This window comes from Leptodactylus fuscus, chromosome 3 (genome assembly GCF_031893055.1).
Source record: "Leptodactylus fuscus isolate aLepFus1 chromosome 3, aLepFus1.hap2, whole genome shotgun sequence".
Classification (NCBI taxonomy): domain Eukaryota; kingdom Metazoa; phylum Chordata; class Amphibia; order Anura; family Leptodactylidae; genus Leptodactylus; species Leptodactylus fuscus.
Window position 1 is genome coordinate 64,513,058 of NC_134267.1, and position 19,069 is coordinate 64,532,126.

Consider the following 19,069-nt stretch of genomic DNA (forward strand, 5'->3'; position numbering starts at 1 on the left):
TAGAGTGAATTTGAGCTGCAGTATCCCAACACAACCTTTGGACAGTTGTGACTGTTTTTGGAAGAAAGCAGCCGTATACCACTGTTTTTGGAGGAAAGCACCCATAGCACATGACACTTCTGTTTCAAGTCGTCTACAGCTCAGGTTCCATCTGCAGAAGTTCCTCCTGCAGGGGAGGCAGAAGAAGAGGATGATGGGATGAATGATTTGAATCAAGAAGTGATGTCATTGATCTGGAGTGAGGACCTTAGAGTACAGGAAGTGCGGAGACTTCTTCAAAGTTCCCATCCAGTACGTGTTAATGTTGTTCAGATGCCAGAAGTGAGCGACCATGAGTACATAGAGGAGAAAGAGAACAGGTAATGGTGCCCAGTATATCAATAGTGAAGTCTCATCTTTAGTGTTTAAATGAAACTTATTGTAAACCTTCAGTTATACAGTCTACTTACCATATGTGCTTGGATTTCTTATAGACTGTTACAGCTGTGTCAGAGGACCATGGCTTTACCTGTGGGCCGAGGGATGTTCACTCTATTTTCCCATTACCCAGTTCCTACAGAGCCCCTTCCCATTCCAAAACTGAATCTCACAGGTTGGCTTGCTTCATGCTTCTTTTATATGAATAGTGATTAGAAATATACAGTATATATTAAAGCAACCCTGTCATGTTGAAAATGATGTTGTACAATCTGCAAGCAGAGTGGTATAGGGCAGTAAGAGCTAAGAAAATGGATATATATTTTTGTTAGAAAAGCTCTTATTTACTTAGATTTCTGCTAATTCTAAGCATAGGGGTCCAGTGGGCAGTCAGCCTTCCTTTTAAGTTCTTACAGAGGTTACGTCAGCCACTGAGTAAGATTGTGCACTAAATTACTAATCTAAGCAGATTTAATGATTACTGGATTTATTTTTTTTTTTAACAAACTAATATATCCATGTGAGACATCCTTATAGATTTTTAATGTAATAAGTTTACTTTAAAGGGATCCTATCATTTACACACATTTTTTTCTGGTTGACACGTAGGAATAGCGTTAAGAAAGGCTATTCATCTCCTACCTTTAGATGTCTTCTCCAGGCCGTTGTTTGGTAGAAATGCCGGTTTTCGCCAGTATGCAAAGAGTTCTCTCGCAGCACTGGGGGCGTCCCCAATGCTGCCAGAGAACTCTCCAGCGCGGCCTCCTTCTTCAGGAACGGGGTCTTGACACGTCTTCTTCCGGGGATTGGCTTCAAACTTCTAGGCCTAGGGCAAAGCCGACTGCGCATGCCCGCCGGCCACAAGAAAATGGCCGCTTACAATACTGTAGGCGGAGGAGAGAGGATCCCTTTAAACACAATAGATACTCCCAATTTTCTGGGTGTCTCTATTGGGAGACACCCAGGTACAATATATAATAAATCTAGAAACTTCATTCATTCATTTAATTAATAATTTAAATTTTTTTAATGAACAGGTCGAGCACCACCTAGGAACACAACTGTGGATCTCAATAGTGGAAACATCGATGTACCACCTAACATGGCCTGTTGGGCCAGTTTTCACAATGGAGTGGCTGCAGGCCTAAAAATTGCACCGGCTTCCCAGATAGACTCTGCTTGGATTGTTTACAACAAACCTAAAAATGCAGAGCTGGCTAATGAGTATGCTGGCTTTCTTATGGCGTTGGGTCTAAATGGGCATCTCACCAAGCTGGCCACATTGAATATACATGATTACTTAACAAAGGTATGACAGCTGTGATCATATTTCTTATTCTCACGAATTCCAGACCAATATCCTGTTATGAAGTCATATAATTGTCTACATCAAGCCTGAAAGAAATGTTCTCACGGGAGTTGCTGTTCTATAAGCTTTAGAAACAGAGTGTTTAAAACATGTAGCTAAGCTTAACTCAACGCTGGTAACTTTGTGCAGTGCAATATTTTATCACAGAACACAACAGAAGTCACTGAGAAGGTCATATTAAAGTTTTTTTGCCACAATGTAGTTAATTCCTTAAAGGGGTGACCAAAGATTAAATTTTAACAAATTTCCAGGTCAGGTTCTATTATTTCTGTACATTGAGCTTGCACTCTAGTCCTAACTTGATGTCACATGAGTGTAACCAGCTCCTGAGTAAATCTGCTTCTTCGCCCCTCTCCAGTGCTCACTTGTGTTATCTGTACTATGGGGGCTGGCTTTACTATTACACTGATCCAGTTTGCCAGCCCGCAATAGAACAGGTCACACTAGTGAACATGGGAGAGAAGGGGGGTAATGCGACCCTCAATATAAAACCAACCTGGAAACCCAATGTGCAGAACTTTCAGAACCCTACCCAGAAATAGGACATTTTAATCCCCAGAACACCCCTGTAAAGAGGGCCTTTCACCACCTCCAGCAAGTCCAGCACTTTAGATCAAGTAATATGTACCTTTCTACTGGCACAGATGTAATTTTTCTTCTCTAGCCCCCACAGTCCCCAAGCAATAAGTTCTTTGGTGTCTGATATGCTATTGTCTGATAGCAGTGTCAGACAAGGGGTGTGATTCTGACCTCTGACACTGGCTGCCTCTGATTGGAGCTCTGAGTCACACCCCCTGCCTGAAACCGCCCTTCTGACATTACAGAGCTTAAAGTGTAACTAAACTTTCGGACAAACTTTATTAACAAATGATTTATTTGATATCCTGCATGTCTCTCGTGGAATGTTACTGTGTATGGAGTGCGTCCTTAGAGTACGGGGCTGTGTAACATGCAGAGACGATGAGGGGATGGTCATTTCAAACAATTCTATCTCTGACATTATAAAACCTACAAACTTGATTGTAGTACTATCTCTGGAATTAATTTATATATCACTGAAACCTTAGTGTCATATGGAAGTATGTTGTGAAAGTAGATTACAAAATTTATTAATACACAAATATTGCTCAAAAATATAAAGTTGGGGAAAACATGGTGGCTCAATGGTTAGCACTGCAGCCTTGCAGCTCTGGATTCCTGGGTTCAAATCCTGCCAGGAACATCATCTGCAAGGAGTTTGTATGTTCTCCCCGTGTTTGCGTGGATTTTCTCCCATACTCCAAAGACATACTGATAGGTGAAAAAATGTACATTGTGACTCCTACATGGAGCTCACAATCTACATTTAAAAAAAAGTTGTCTGACATTTCAGTTACTCTTTAAATAGCACATCAGGCATCAAAACTAACTGCAATTGTTGCTCGGGAATGACTGGGATGGATAGAAAATTCAAACTGTGCTGAAGTCAGTGGAGCAGCACCTCCACTCTGCTCCACACACCTCCACTCTGCTCCACACTCTGCTCCACACATGCTCAGAACTGGTGTATTGGTGTAGGTGGTGAAAAGTCCTCTAAGTGTCATGTTAAATTTTGATAAGTCTGGCATTCTATGCTGAGGAGATAGTGTTTAAATAATTCTTCTTGTTCTCTTTCTTGTTTCCAAATAGGGTCATGAAATGACAAGTATTGGACTGTTACTTGGGGTTTCAGCAGCCAAGCTTGGCACAATGGACATCTCCATTACACGACTTCTTAGCATTCACATCCCAGCTCTCTTACCGCCTACGTCCACTGAGCTGGATGTGCCACACAATGTGCAGGTGGCTGCTGTAATTGGCATTGGTATGGTGTACCAGGGAACCGCACACAGACACATTGCAGAAGTTTTACTAGCTGAAATAGGTAACTGCTATTTCCTTCTATCCTCTAAAGTTGTATGGAGTGGCAGCGGGCATGCGCAACCACTGCCCCATTCAAATAGGGGGCCACAGAGCCCTCTTTATCTTGGTTGGTGGGGGTTGCAGCAGTGGGGACCCCAGTGATATTGTACTACTATCCTTTGTTCTTTGAATATGGATGTGTTGTTCATGGTAAACCCTTTTAATGACATATTTTTTGGCTTATAATTTTTGTTTCCATCAACACAAAAGTAAATTGGATGAGCAAGTTACAAAGAAGTTTGGTTACAGTTTGTTTATTAAGACACTGTTTTAGCCCCTTCTAAATTTTGGTTTGCCTAATAGACTATAGATTCTCTGACTGGTAATTTTTATTAGTTTTTTTGCTATTTATTCACATGATTTTTTTAAAATGAAATCTTTCTATTCTATTTGGCATGACCATGTGTAACAATAATATGGTCTGAATGGATCTCCAGGAACATTTGTGGGACAAATAATTACATTACTTTATAGGTCATCTATGGTATTATGAATAACATTTTCATTGTAAAATCTAGGGTTGGGAGATTAATTGAAAAGTAACCGAAGCTGAATGTCAACCACGATAACCAACGTGATTGTGTTCACGTTATTAAAATATCTGCAGTTTTTGTTCGGGCCGAACTGAAACTGCCATTATTATACTGAGGAGTCTCTTTAGACCTCAGAATATAATAAGCAGAGGGCTAGGGGAGGTGAGGAAAATATGGTGTTACTTACCTCTTCTGTGTTCCAGCACAACTCCCTGCTGTCTTCTGCGCTTCTGGCTGACCTCACGTGGCGTCGTGACCACGTGACACTGAGGCCCAGTCAGTGATCCCTGACGTCAGCCAGAAGTGCCAAAGACAGCAGAGAGTTGTGCTGGAACGCAGAAGAAGTACGTAACACTTTTATGTTTCCTCACCTCTCCTGGCCCTCTGTTTATTATTCTCTGGGATATAAAGAGACCCTACAGTGTTATAATAGCAGTTTCAGACGAATTTTTGGCAAATCCAGCTCTCATTATTTTACTACGGTAGGATCAAAGGTTATTGAAAACAGGGATGTAACACATCAGTAATTTAAGTGCAAACATGGGGGGAAGTTGTATTGTTCGTGTGTGCCATTGTCCATTTTTAGTAAATAAGGTGTTATGATTTAGAACAAAATAGACACAAAGCTTCATAATTGCCCTCCATTGACTGTACTAGACATGCAAATACAGCAAAAGAAGGCAATCAAATGAATTCAATGATGGGAGCTAACCCAATAGAAGTCAGATGAGCCCACTGTTATGAAGGACACAGATTATCCCCCCGCCAACTTTGTCCTTTCCAGAATCAAAACTAGTTTCTGTGTAGAGCCCACATGTGCACTATCCAGGTGCAATAAAGCTGTCGTGTTTTAAACATTAGCAGTCACTTTATCACCATTTTAAGTCCGTTTCTCTCATTTTAAGATGAACCCACCCTAAAATTAGCACTTTGCTGGAAAAAATATTAAAAAAAAGTATTGGATAGTTAAAGTGGCAGTTGTTTAATAGCGTTATTCCTATTATATCTTAACATTATATGTCTTTAGGTCGTCCCCCAGGACCTGAAATGGAGTACTGCACAGATCGAGAGTCTTATTCATTGGCGGCTGGACTGGCGTTGGGTATGGTCTGTCTAGGGGTAAGCCACTAATATGTATAAACATTTGTGACAATGTGTTTAGCTGTCCCCATACAATATTTTTACTAAAATGACTTAAATAGTAAAAATAGTGCAAATCTTAAAGGGGTTGCCTGCTTTTGTACAGCCCTAGATGTTAAATGGGGTATAAACCTTTCTACAGCACCCATTCAAGTCTGGGTGTTCTTCAGAGTGTGAAACACTTGTTGTAGCTGCTTTAAATCTCATCAAGAAATGAGGATCCAGTAGATTCTCTCTGTTAAAGGGAGCCTGTCAGCATGAAAATCCATATCAAACTAATGACCATGTCTTGTAGTGCTGCATCTACAGTTTCCAAAGAAGTCTTTCTTATTTCACATTGCATCTCCATTTTCGTGAAAATCAGCATTTTATTGCTATTCAAATTAGCTGTAAAGGGTTTGGGGCAGTTCTCCTCTTCCAAAAGCTTTACTCTCCTCTATGGATAACTGCTGGCAAAACATGACAAAGTGGGAGATGTCAATCAAGAAAAGGGGGAGGAGCTGGGCGACAATTAGGAGCGGTTATCTAGAGCAGAGCATGACGGCCCAGCCATAGTAAAAAAAAAAAAAAAAAATTACTGAGGAAGGGGCAAAACGGTGGCTCAGTGGTTAGCACTGCAGCCTTGCAGCGCTGGAGTCCTGGGTTCGAATCCCACCAGGAACAACATCTGCAAGGAGTTTGTATGTTCTCCCCGTGTTTGCGTGGATTTCCTCCCATTCTATAAAATCATACTAATAGGAGAAAAAAAAAAAAAAAAATATTGTGATCCCTATATGGGGCTCACAATCTACATTAAAAAGAAAAAAAAAATGCACAGGAATAAAATCTTGATGTTCACGAAAATGGAGCTGCAGAATAATAAAGGAATCTTTGGAAAGCATCGAAGCAGCACTACAGGGTATTGTCATTAGTTTAATACTGATTTTCCTCTTGATAGATTCCCCTATATTTGGCATAGAGTCAATGAAAATGTATTTTACTAGACATCCCCTTTAAATGTAAGGCTGTTGTGGTAAAATTTTATTTTCTTGTTTTCTATTCATACAACACACATACTGCCTGCCATAACAAATTGCTTTCATTTGGGAACATGCATCAAAAAAGGTGCTTTATGTGGCTGGTAGCGCTGAAGCGTGATATGATTAATAACCTCTTCTTTTAATAAATTTTGGCATATCTTTTGGCAGTGTGCAATCCAGTTATAAGGTGTATTAGTTTTCACTACAATTTACGCCAGTTTTTGGCTTAAAGCATACCTCCAGTTAGAATAATACAGGTTCCTATGTGAAAATTTGTAATATATCTTACTAAAGAAATATGTTATTTCTTCCATTTTTCTGGCAGTTAGGTGTGAGTCTGAATATGGAGACAGATATAAGGTAAACAAGCAGTGAGATTGAAGATAAAGGGCGTGAGAACAGCTTTAATAAGTGCTGAATAATAATAATAATACATTTTATTTATATAGCGCCAACATATTCCGCAGCACTGTACAATTTATAGGGTTCAGATACAGACAGACATACATAACAAAGAACGTCATTTCACACAATGGGACTGAGGGCCCTGCTCAAAAGAGCTTACAATCTATGAGGTAGAGGGGGTGACACAAGAGGTAGCAGGGGCGGCATTGCTTATACAGTGTTCAGACAATTTTGTGCATTAGGAATTGTGATAGGCTAGTCTGAAAAGATGCGTCTTTAGTTTGCGTTTGAAACTGTAGAAGTTGGGAGTTAATCTTATTGTCCGGGGTAGAGCATTCCAGAGAAGTGGTGCAGCTCGGGAGAAGTCTTGTGTACGAGCGTGGGAGGTTCTGATAAGAGAGGATGTAAGTGTTAGATCATTGAGTGAGCGGAGAACACGGGTTGGGCGGTAGACAGAGATGAGGGAAGAAATGTAGGGAGGTGCGGCTTTATGGAGAGCCTTGTGGATGAGAGTAATAACTTTATATTTTATTCTATAATGAATAGGCAGCCAGTGTAGTGACTGGCACAGACCAGAGGCATCGCTGTAGCGTCTAGCCTGATAGATGAGCCTGGCCGCTGCATTCAGAATAGATTGTGAGGGGAAGACCGATTAGTAAGGAGTTACAGTAGTCAAGGCGAGAATGAATCAGAGAGACAGTAAGTGTCTTTAGTGTATCTCTGGTAAGGAAAGGGCGTATTCTGGAGATGTTTTTGAGGTGGAGGTGACATGAACGTGCGAGTGATTCAATATGAGGGGTGAAGGAAAGGTCTGCGTCAAATATGACCCCGAGGCAGCGGGCATGCTGCCTAGGAGTTATAGTAAGGCCTGAGACTGCAATGGATATATCAGGGACAGATCTGTTAGATGGTGGAAACAGTAGTAGTTCAGTCTTAGAGAGATTTCGTTTCAGATAGAGCGAGGACATGATATTAGAGACAGCAGAGAGACAGTCACTGGTGTTCTGTATGAGTGCAGGGGTGATGTCACGGGAAGATGTGTATGATTGGGTGTCATCAGCATAAAGATGGTACCTGAAGCCAAATCTGGCGATGGTTTGTCCAATGGGGGCTGTGTAGAGAGAAAAGAGCAGGGGGCCGAGGACCGAGCCCTGAGGAACCCCAACAGCAAGGGAAAGAGGGGAGGAAACAGAGCCTGCGAATGATACACTGAAAGTGCGGTCTGAGAGATAAGAGGAGAACCAGGAGAGTGCAGTGTCATTGAGGCCGACTGAGCGGAGCATAGTGAGAAGAAGTTGATGGTCAACAGTGTCAAAAGCTGCAGAGAGGTCCAGAAGAATAAGAAGAGAGAAGTCACCATTGGATTTAGCCTTTAGTAGATCATTAGAGACTTTTGTGAGAGCTGTTTCAGTAGAGTGCAGAGCGCGGAAACCAGATTGTAAGGGGTCAAGCAGAGAGTTAGCAGAGAGATAACGAATTAACCGAGAATAAACCAGGCGTTCCAAAAGTTTAGAGATGAAGGGGAGGTTAGAGACGGGTCGATAGTTAGCAGCACAGGATGGGTCCAGGGAGGGTTTTTTCAGTAGCGGGGTTATAACAGCATGCTTGAAGGAGGATGGGAAGATTCCAGAAGAGAGAGAAAGGTTAAATATTTTAGTAAGGTAAGTAGTGACAGCAGGGGACAGAGATTGGAGAAGGTGTGAGGGGAAAGGGTCACTACTGCAGGTTGTGGGGCGAGATGAAGAAAGTAGCTGGGAGACTTCCTCTTCTGTAACAGGTTCAAAAGATGAGAATGGACAGTCTGAAGTGCGGCTGGTGAGGGGATCAGTACTATCGTAGGTGTGGGAGTCAATGCCACCTGGGGCTTGGGCAGTAATTTCCTGACGGATCTTATCAATTTTATCATGGAAATACATGGCCAGGTCATCAGCACTAAGGTCTGTGAATGGCGTCTGTTCCTTGGGTGTGAGTAAGGAGTGAAAGGTTTCAAAAAGCCTTTTAGGGTTGCTGGAGAGAGAAGAGATGAGGGCGGTGAAATAGTCTTGTTTGGCGAGGTAAAGGGCAGAGCTATATGTTTTAAGCATAAACTTGAAGTGGAGGAAATCTGCAGGTGAGCGTGATTTTCGCCAGAGACGTTCGGCACACCTAGAGCTGAAGGAAACTGATCTTCTTAATGCGATATTGTTAAGAGCGAACAGTTCAAAACTCGCAAGAAAAGTTAGTTCCAGATACTTACTAGAAACTGTGGTCTAGAACCTCCAAGCACCCTGTGCCTCACAACAGAGCCAAGTCCAGCTTCCAGACGTGTTCACCAGAGCCCCTAGTGGTGGGGATGGATTTCGCAGATTCCTTCAGCTAGCATTAGCAGCAATTGAGGGGGAACAGTGCACTCGGCACACCACAGGTAACGGCAGACCCAGAAGGTCAGAACAACTCACCAGAACTGTGTTGGAGCTGACAGAAGGTCTGAAAATGTCCCTGTTGCAGAAGAACAGCTTCAGCCGCCAGGCTAGATGGCAGAATAATATTCATGGTTGTCGGTAACAAGAGGTCAGTGCAGTACAAGAGAATCAGGCAGAAGAATAGTTGACGAGCCGGTTGGCAGTGTGGTACAAAATTGGTATCAGCGGAGAGAAGTCTAGGAGGCAAGCAGGAGTCATAACAGAGACGAGCATAGAGGCAGAGACAAGGTCAGATAACGAAACAAGGGGTCAGACACAAATAATGAGCAGTGAAGAAAAGATGGAAGTGGCCTAATAAATACTCGGGACAAACAAATGAGAAGTTCTTAAGGAGAACACAAATAAATACAGAAAGTGTTAAGAAAAGACTGGCAACCTCGCAGTCGCAACTGTAGAGGTCCCAGGTCTATATCTATATTACAAGGTTTCTTATTTTCACCTGTACTATTTATTATTGACATTTGTTTAGAACTGGAGGTATGCTTTAAATGATGGTCAATTTGTCTCATTGTAGACTGTCTAGGCAAGTTTGCAGAAACGACTATTCATGAATGATTATAACCCCACATGTTTCTTTTTAAGGAGGCTGAACAGCGTAACATTTGTGTCCTGCACTGTGGAGCTGCAGGCAGTCCTTGTACTTGTGTGGTGCTACGTGTGACACCTTTTTGTAGGGTCTTTGTTCCCTTGATACAATTTTTATAACCATTTGATAGGGCATTCCTTAATAACTTTTTTTCTCTTTTTTTTTTTTTTTTTTTGGTTCACAGGACAAAAAATATTTGTGTATTTGATAGATTTGGATACATTTTTTATTGCCTTATTTGATCCTTTTATGTATTTGTTTGTGTTGCAGCATGGAAGCAATTTGATTGGCATGTCTGACTTGAATGTTCCAGAACAGCTGTACCAGTATATGGTAGGAGGACACAAGCGTTCACATGTGGGGGTTAACCGGGAAAAACATAAGTCCCCCAGCTATCAGATCAGGGTAACCGAATGTTTGATTGGTCTCGTTTGTATTACTATATTCTGAGTAAGAGTATTTTTCTTCCTAACCGTTTAAAGGGGTAATCCACCGTTTCAAAACTGATGGCCTATCCTTAGGCCAGAGACTTGAATGGGACACTACTGCAATACCAATAACTAAAGCTACTAAAAGTATTGTGAGTGAGCAGTGTAGCACCCAGTATGTAATCTATACTGGAAACTCTGTGCTCCAGGATACAGCTGATCTGCAGGGGTCCTGTGAGACGGGCCATCACTGATACAAAATTGATGGCCAACAATTTTGTGAAGGCAGATAACCCCTTTAATGGTCTGTCTGCATAAATCTTGCCTTTACATTTTTGATAATGTCTTCATCTCTTACTTAAGATTGTTTATTCCCTCCATTTTCTTAGAAAATAGAGGTATGACAATAAAGTTTTGTTTTATTGTGTAGTTTTAATAATTTTGATGTCTTGTGCCCACTTTCCTGATGTAGAGAAAAATCATTCTGGGTTTATGTCAGTTTGAGTATTTTAGATCATAATCAGTTTTTCATTGTAAGGCTAAGGCCCCACGTAGCGAGCCACAGCCAAAAAGCACTGCGGGAAAATCCATGGCAGAAACACATTGCAGGTTTGTCCACAGAGCTTCTCTTTGCAGACTTTCTGCTTTAATTATATCTTTTCGGAAAATGCCAGCATTCCCGTAGGTATAATTGACATGCTGCAATTTACAAAAATGCAACAATTTTTAAAATCGCAACATGTCTGCTGCGGATATATTTCTGCAATGTGTGGATGGGATTAGCATCCACTTTGCTGTTAATGTAAAACGCTTCTGTGTTTACGCTATGTGGGGCCCCGGCCTTAAAGGGATATTCCAGCAATTGTAAAGCCTAATACCTAACCCTTCAGCAGACTTTGCATATATCAGTAGTACTTCAGTGTGTGCATGAGGAATAACATTCTTTTTTTGCCATTATATGACTCTTATTTTGCATTTTTAGCAGCTTTCCTAACTGCAAGCTCTGTCTCTGATATATTATTTTTTTATTTATTTATTTATTTATAATTATGTTCTCCCTGACCATGATTGGTTGGAATCTAGTTTATATAGGCAGCATACAGGATGAGGAGGAGAAACCTCTCCTTAGCCTGTTCTCTCTCAAAACTACTGACCTGTAGTGATGTGAATAAAGTGCTATGAATAAGATGGAAACTTACTGTTTGGCTCCAGAACCTTCTGTCTGTATCGCTCACTTTGCTTCATCTTCTCCCCCTCCCCACACTTCATATAAAGCTGTAACATTATACCTCTTCGAACTTCAGTCCCGTCTTGCACTCAAATACCTTATAAGCAAATTAATCTTTTCCTCTTATCTGGATAAGGGATAACTTATATGATCACTATTTGCTGGGTCATCCATGAGGTTGGGGATCCCTTGTATGTACTCTACTGATACTGTGGTCTTCTGGAGATAGCTGAGCACTGTACTTGGTTATTACCAGCAGTGCAATAAAGAGTGAAAAGAGCAACAGCATGCAAACTTGACCTGCCATTCCATTCACACAGGGTAGCTTGACCTACATTCTCATGATCGATAGTTGACCCCAGAGGTCAGACCCCCAACCAATCAGTCTGTATTACCTGTAGATCTCTAAATATCACTGGTGACATCACAAGTGACATTTTTGGGAAGATTTTCACGATTTTAATGTGACTATTAGTGGGTTAAGTGATACAAGACATACCCCTGACAGGATCTGCGCCCTTTACAGAATTAAGTCAGAAGAGATGTTGCTACTAGAGATGAGCGAGTACTGTTCGGATCAGCCGATCCGAACAGCACGCTCGCATAGAAATGAATGGACGTAGCCGGCACGCGGGGGGTTAGGTGGCCGGCCGACGGCAAAGCGGAAGTACCAGGTGCATCCATTCATTTCTATGGAGCGTGCTGTTCGGATCGGCTGATCCAAACAGTACTCGCTCATCTCTAGTTTCTACCATTGTACACCATGCCCAGCTAATTCATTGGCACGCTGTCAGTGCCTGCCTGTGTGTGCCGTTACATTGCTCAGCACTTGTTAGCTTTGTTCTTCCTGTAGTCACTTGTTTCTGCCATATGGTCCTAGGTGTGAAGTCTGGATGTTTACTTACTATATACAGAGGTTGATCATTGCCAAATTCTTTTTGTATTATTTTGCTCTATTTACAGGAAGGAGACACCATCAATGTGGACGTCACATGCCCTGGAGCTACTCTGGCATTAGCTATGATCTATTTAAAAACCAACAACAGGTAACAACAGAAGTAGAGAACAATAGACTCATTGTGAACAGAACGTACTTTTACAGAAAGTGAAATCTTAGTGATCACATTCCTTTAACATCCTAAAATATTTTTGTTGTTTTGGCCTATCCTTAGGATAGACAATAAATATCTAATCGAATGGGGGGGGGGGGGGGGGTTGGGGGCTGGAGTTCAAAGAATGTTTTAAAAGGTGCAGAGAAAATAAGGCTCGTAACAACTGCGCTTATATGAATGAGCCCCAAAACCTCATAGGAAAAATAAAAAAATACAAGACTTACCTATAAAGTTTGCACAGTACTGTGTTGTAGTGTCATGTTTAGAATTTTGTATTGGTCTGGGCTGTTTTTGCAAATTGTAACGATCCGGCTGTTGTGTACCATCTAGCAGGGTTCCTTGTTTGTGTTTCTGGCGTATTTTTGGGCCTGTTTTAATTACCGTCTAACTTTTTGGCTTTTTGTTTTCATAGGTCAATTGCAGATTGGCTTCGAGCTCCAGATACTATGTATCTACTTGACTTTGTGAAGCCAGAATTCCTTTTGTTGAGGGTATGGAATGTGTTCTTTTGGTTCCAGTTATTCAGTATATAATCAGGCCTGATATACTTACGTAGTTGTACTAATGCTTACATAGTTAGCATTTATAGACAGTATGGTGCCACATTTATTGTTTGTCTAGGTATTTTACTGTTTATAAGTCTCTTGACAGAGGCTGCATTCTGTAATGAGGTTTGTGCCTTTCTTTCATTTCAGACTCTTGCAAGATGTCTTATTTTATGGGATGACATACTACCTAATGCACACTGGGTAAACAGCAATGTGCCTCAAGTAAGTAAGCCTGACTCAGAGCTGAAATAATATGGTTAGTGATTTACCTGTTGTTTCAGAATCTCACTGTATATTGAGAAATATAGAAAATGTGATCTGGGTAGAGTGGGGGTATCTACAGACCTCTAAAGGGAGTCCATCTACAACAATAACTCCTAAGCCCCTTGTGAACTAATGGCATGGTTAACATACATTTTATTTTTGTGTCAAAATGCAGAATTCAGCAAAAATAATTTTTATCTTTTTATTCGTATGTAAATGAGCTGTTCAATAACTGATTTGCATACAAATTAAAAGTCAGTAATACATTGCTTAAACATCTAATCCCAATACCTTGTAGAGGTTAGAATACAATTTTTAAATATTCCTCTATTATTCAGCTTTGGAGCTCTATTTTTATGTAAATCGCTGTTTCATTCATGTGTGAATTAGAGGAAAATTTCTTTGGCTTGCAGTGAAGAGTTGAGTCCAAAGCCCATAAACTCAAAAGCACTTTTCTCATAGACTTGAAAGGAACAGCACTGCAGTACAGCGCGGCACGCCTGGAGCAGGCTCCCTTATGGCGCTTCGGTCAAAGCTGACCAAGGCACCGTTTTCCCGGCGGCGCATGGGGGCCACCATTTAGCCGGTGATCGCCGACTCCAGGCCGTCATCACGTTGACACGACAGCCGGGAGCCTTGTGGAGGCTCCCCAGCATGTCTGCAGTGACTTTCTTTTGCAGGTTATTCTATGTAGCCTGCAAAAGAAATCATGTTTTTTTTGCAATGCATTAGCATTGTACTGCATTACATTAGTGATCAGACCCCCTGGTTTCAAGACCCCTAGGGGGTTTAATAAATGCAAAAAAAAAGTGCTAAAAATTCAAATCACCCCCCTTTCCCTAGAACACATATAAAAGTACTTAAATACTGTGAAACATATACACATTAGGTATCCCTGTGTTCAAAAACGCCTGATCTACAAATCTATAAAAATATTTTTCCCTACAGTAAACGCCGTAGCGGGGAAAAAGTCAAAAGTGCAAACCGACGTTTTTTCACTGTTTTGCCTCTGATAAACATTTGAATAAAAAGTGATCAATGCAATAGGCATTCCCCAAAAAAGTATAACTACAAAGTACACCCGGCCCCGCAAATAAAGAAGTCTTATGCATCCCATAATCTGAAGTATAAAAAAGTTACAGGTGTCAGAATATAGCGACTATTATAAAAAAAAAAAAAAATTGGCAGTTTTGGATTTTTGTTAAGGGGTTAAATTGTAAATAAAACCATATAAATTTGGTATCTTTGGAATCGTACCAACACATAGAATACAGATATGTCATTTTGGCTGCACAGTAAACGCCATAAAAACGAAGCCCGTAAAAAAAATTGCACAAATACACTTTTTCTTCAAATCCACTCCATTCTGAACTTTTTTCCAGCTTTCCAGTACATTGTACAGAATAATTAATGGTAGCATCATGAAGAAAAATTTGTCCTTGCAAACATTAAGACCTCACATGGCTCTGGGAGCGGAGAAATAACAAAGTTATGGGGTTTGGAAGGGGGGAGTCAAAAAATGAAAATCAAAAAATGCTGTTGGCAGGAAGGGGTTAATAAAGGTTTTAGTACATAAAGAGCAACTACAATGGTAAATGCAAATAAATTATTGACTATGTAGGTCTTAATAAGAGACTGAACCCAACAAAACTTCATTTACCTTGCCCTGATTCCCCACTGCTCCATCTAAGACACTGCCCTGATCACTGCTGCTTCTCCCAACAAAGGAAGTGCTTGGAGATGCCCACGCTTTACTCTGTGCTATTGCTTTACATTATAACAGATGTAGCCAGTTATTTTTTTTGTTTTCTTTTTTTATATGACCAAGTTTCTGGTGGTTTTATCTATAGGGTGTGAGTATTTCACATACCTACTGTCAGTTTTTATGTTCCTGTTATTGTTTCTGAAATAATTACTCTGTACACTTTCACCATTTTTAGATTATCACAGCCAATAGCGTTTCGCTTCATGCAGCAGAGCAGCCTGCCTCTGAGGATTTGAACCTGGAAACTCTGGCGTAAGTAGTGGTAGTATTCAGGCTTGCATGAAATCTTCATGACAGCAACCTTGAGATGTGCACTAGAGATGAGCGAACACTAAAATGTTCGAGGTTCGAAATTCGATTCGAACAGCCGCTCAATGTTCGTGTGTTCGAACGGGTTTCGAATCCCATTATAGTCTATGGGGAACAGATACTCGTTAAGGGGGAAACCCAAATCCGTGTCTGGAGGGTCACCAAGTCCACTATGACACCCCAGGAAATGATGCCAACACCTCTGGAATGACACTGGGACAGCAGGGGAAGCATGCCTGGGGGCATCTAACACACCAAAGACCCTCTATTACCCCAACATCACTGCCTAACAACTACACACTTTCCACATTCAAAAAAACCTCTATCAAAGTGGGAAAATACCTGGAAACCTTCTTTACTCCCCAAATGGATGGACACAAACCCCAATTTAAGCTCAACAAACAGTAACAACCACCCCTTTAAATCACGTTCCCCATGACAACCACAAATGGAATAGGCAATGGGAATTCCAAAAGCCCTCACCCTTAACTGTCATTTTGAGTGTGTGTGTGTGTGTGTGTGTGTGTGTGTGTGTGTGTGTGATGTGGTAAGACCTTCCAAAATTCACTTTTCTAGCCCTTAACATGAGCCCTTCCAAACAAAGTTACATGACCTTAAGCTGAGCTACCAGCAGAGATTGAGGCCCTTGGCATGAGTAGAGCCTTGCACCAGCAGTGTTTTTGGCACTTAGGGTGAGTTGAGCCTTGTACCAGCGTGTGTCCCTTAACATCAGGCGGGCCCTAAGTTCTGCGCTTTGCACAAAAGTTCCACATTAACTAGGCTGAATGGTACAAAGATTAGTAGGCCCGAGAACCAGGAACAGGTCTTGCAATGGCTGTCGGATAACGCTTAAAGCACATTGTCCACCAGCCAGTCAGCCTCTACCTCCTCTTACCCAACAGTCTTGTCCTCCTTCCACCCAAAATTCCCAATCTTCTCAGAACAATAACCCCAACTGTCCCTGCTCCCCAGAGCTGTTCTCCCTTCCTTTGACTGTACCGCAACCTGCCCCTCCATTTCGCGATTCCACGGACCTAACAGACGAGTATCTGTGTCCAGATGCTCAAACACTAGAGTCTCCTCCATTCCATCTCCGGTCGATTTGGTGGCGGATGACCAGCAACCCACCCTCATCGACGACGATGAGACGCAGTTGCTGTCAGGGCAGCCAGTTGACATGCGCATTGTGCAGGAGGAGGAGGCGAGACAGGAGTTGGAAGAGGAGGTGGTGGACGACGAGGACACCGACCCCACCTGTACAAGGCAGATGTCAAGCTGGGAAAGTAGTGTGGATGTTGAGGCAGGTGCAGCACCAAAAAGGGTAGCTAGAGGCAGAGACATGTCCAGAGGCAGAGGTCAGCTGCTTTGCCGAAGCCAGGCCAGACCCGGAATGTCCGAAGATGTTCCCTTTTGTACCCAGCCCAGAAAAACTCCCCCATCGAGGGCACGTTTCTTGAAGGTGTAGAGTTTTTTCAAGGAATGCGCCGAGGACAGATATAGTGTCGTCTACACAATTTGCCTCTCGAAATCGAGTAGGGGCCCTGAGAAGAGCAACCTGTCCACCACTTCAATGCACCGTCATTTGGAATCCAAGCAATGGAATCAATGGCAGGCAGCAACGGCAGGACAAACGTCGCCCGCCGTTCATGCCACTGCCTCTGCTCACAGTGCTGGCGATGCACTCCAGAGGACGAGCCAGGACATCACTTCATCTGCCTCCGCCACTTTGTTGACTTCTCCCTCATCCTCCCCTGTTTCTGTCTTATCTCCTTCTCCTGCACCATCAAAGGCACCATCAGGCGCTTCTTTACAACAACCCACCATCTCTCAGACATTGGAGCGCCGGCAGAAATACACCGCTAACCACCCACCCACGCAAGCCTAGAACGCCAACATCGCTAAACTGCTGGCCCAGGAGAGGTTGGCGTTCCGGCTTGTTGAAACTCCCGCCTTCCCGGACCTGATGGCAACTGTGGCACCTCACTATGCCGTCCCTAGCCGTCTCAACTTCTCCCGGTGTGGCGTCCCCGCCTTGCACCAGCACGTGTCACTCAACATCAGGTGGGCCCTTAGTTCCGCGCTTTGCTGCAAGGTCCACTTGACCACCGACACTTGGACAAGCGCCTGTGGTCAGGGATGCTGCAGTGCTTATCTTTAATGACAGGCAGGGTGAATGTGGTGGAGTCTGTTCCCCGGGTGCAAACTGGGGTGGCCTATCTCCTCTCCCAGGCCAAAATTCATGGCAGGAGTAGACTGAAACCCTACGACGCTGCAACCTCCACCACAGCTACTAGCGGCAAACGCTAAAACACTGGTGTGGGGAGACGTCAGCAGGCGGTGCTGAAGCTCATCAGCTTGGGGGACAGACAGCACAGTGCCTCCGAGGTCAGGGATGCCATCCTGGCTGAGATGGCATTTTTTTTTCCCTGCTACACCTGGGGCCTGGCATTTTTACGCCTGTGATAATGGCTGGAACCTGGTAGCGGCTCTGGAGCTTGCCAGCCTCCAACACGTTCCATGTTTGGCCCACGTCTAACCTAGTGGTGCAAAGTTTTTTAAAAACATACCCAAATGTACCGAAGCTACTGTTGAAAATGCGGCGCTTGTGCGCCCACTTTTGCAAGTGCACAGGAGTCGCTGCTAGCCTAAAAACACTCTAGCAAGGCCTACATCTGTCCAAACACAGGCTGTTGTCCGTCATTCACACACGCTGAAACCCTACAATACCATATCTTGAGCAGGGTGTGTGAGCTGCACAGACCTTTGATGGAGTTCCATCTACAAAACCCAAGGGTTCCTCAAAGTCAGCAACCAAAGTTTCTGCACCATGAGTTTCCAGGGGTGGCAGAGTTATGGCTAGGGGAAGAGGCATGGATAGGGATGATGTCTAGGGGCAAAAGCAGTGTGGATGTGGAGGCAAGCTAAGCAGGAAAAACTGGGGGTACAAGCTAAGGCATGGACTGGGGTGATGTCTAGGGGCAAAAGCAGTGTGGATGTGGAGGCAAGCTAAGCAGGAAAAACTGGGGATACAAGCTAAGGCATGGACTGGGGTGATGTCTAGGGGCAAAAGCAGTGTGGATGTGGAGGCAAGCTAAGCAGGAAAAACTGGGGGTACAAGCTAAGGCATGGACTGGTGATGTCTAGGGGCAAAAGCAGTGTGGATGTGGAGGCAAGCTAAGCAGGAAAAACTGGGGGTACAAGCTAAGGCATGGACTGGGGTGATGTCTAGGGGCAAAAGCAGTGTGGATGTGGAGGCAAGCTAAGCAGGAAAAACTGGGGGTACAAGCTAAGGCATGGACTGGGGTGATGTCTAGGGGCAAAAGCAGTGTGGATGTGGAGGCAAGCTAAGCAGGAAAAACTGGGGGTACAAGCTAAGGCATGGACTGGGGTGATGTCTAGGGGCAAAAGCAGTGTGGATGTGGAGGCAAGCAAAGCAGGGAAAATGGTGGCTAGAGGCAAAGGGATGTCCATAGGCAGCAAGGGCAAAGATGCAAAACTCTCCCGTTTCAAGAATTTTCCTGACTTGTTTCCCCACAAAACATT

At 43.0% G+C, this 19,069-nt stretch overlaps 1 protein-coding gene across 1 annotated transcript in view; it reads left to right on the forward strand.

The window, feature by feature from the left end:
- The window catches only part of ANAPC1 (anaphase promoting complex subunit 1), a 78,257-nt gene that overhangs the window by 28,364 nt on the left and 30,824 nt on the right, over nucleotides 1–19,069 (forward strand). Inside the window, exons 26-35 of the mRNA XM_075267679.1 lie at nucleotides 130–359; nucleotides 474–592; nucleotides 1,455–1,726; nucleotides 3,455–3,689; nucleotides 5,288–5,379; nucleotides 10,143–10,277; nucleotides 12,492–12,574; nucleotides 13,053–13,131; nucleotides 13,336–13,410; nucleotides 15,393–15,469. Of these exons, the coding sequence (XP_075123780.1) occupies nucleotides 130–359; nucleotides 474–592; nucleotides 1,455–1,726; nucleotides 3,455–3,689; nucleotides 5,288–5,379; nucleotides 10,143–10,277; nucleotides 12,492–12,574; nucleotides 13,053–13,131; nucleotides 13,336–13,410; nucleotides 15,393–15,469 (1,397 nt within the window). The remainder of the gene's footprint in view (nucleotides 1–129; nucleotides 360–473; nucleotides 593–1,454; nucleotides 1,727–3,454; nucleotides 3,690–5,287; nucleotides 5,380–10,142; nucleotides 10,278–12,491; nucleotides 12,575–13,052; nucleotides 13,132–13,335; nucleotides 13,411–15,392; nucleotides 15,470–19,069) is intronic.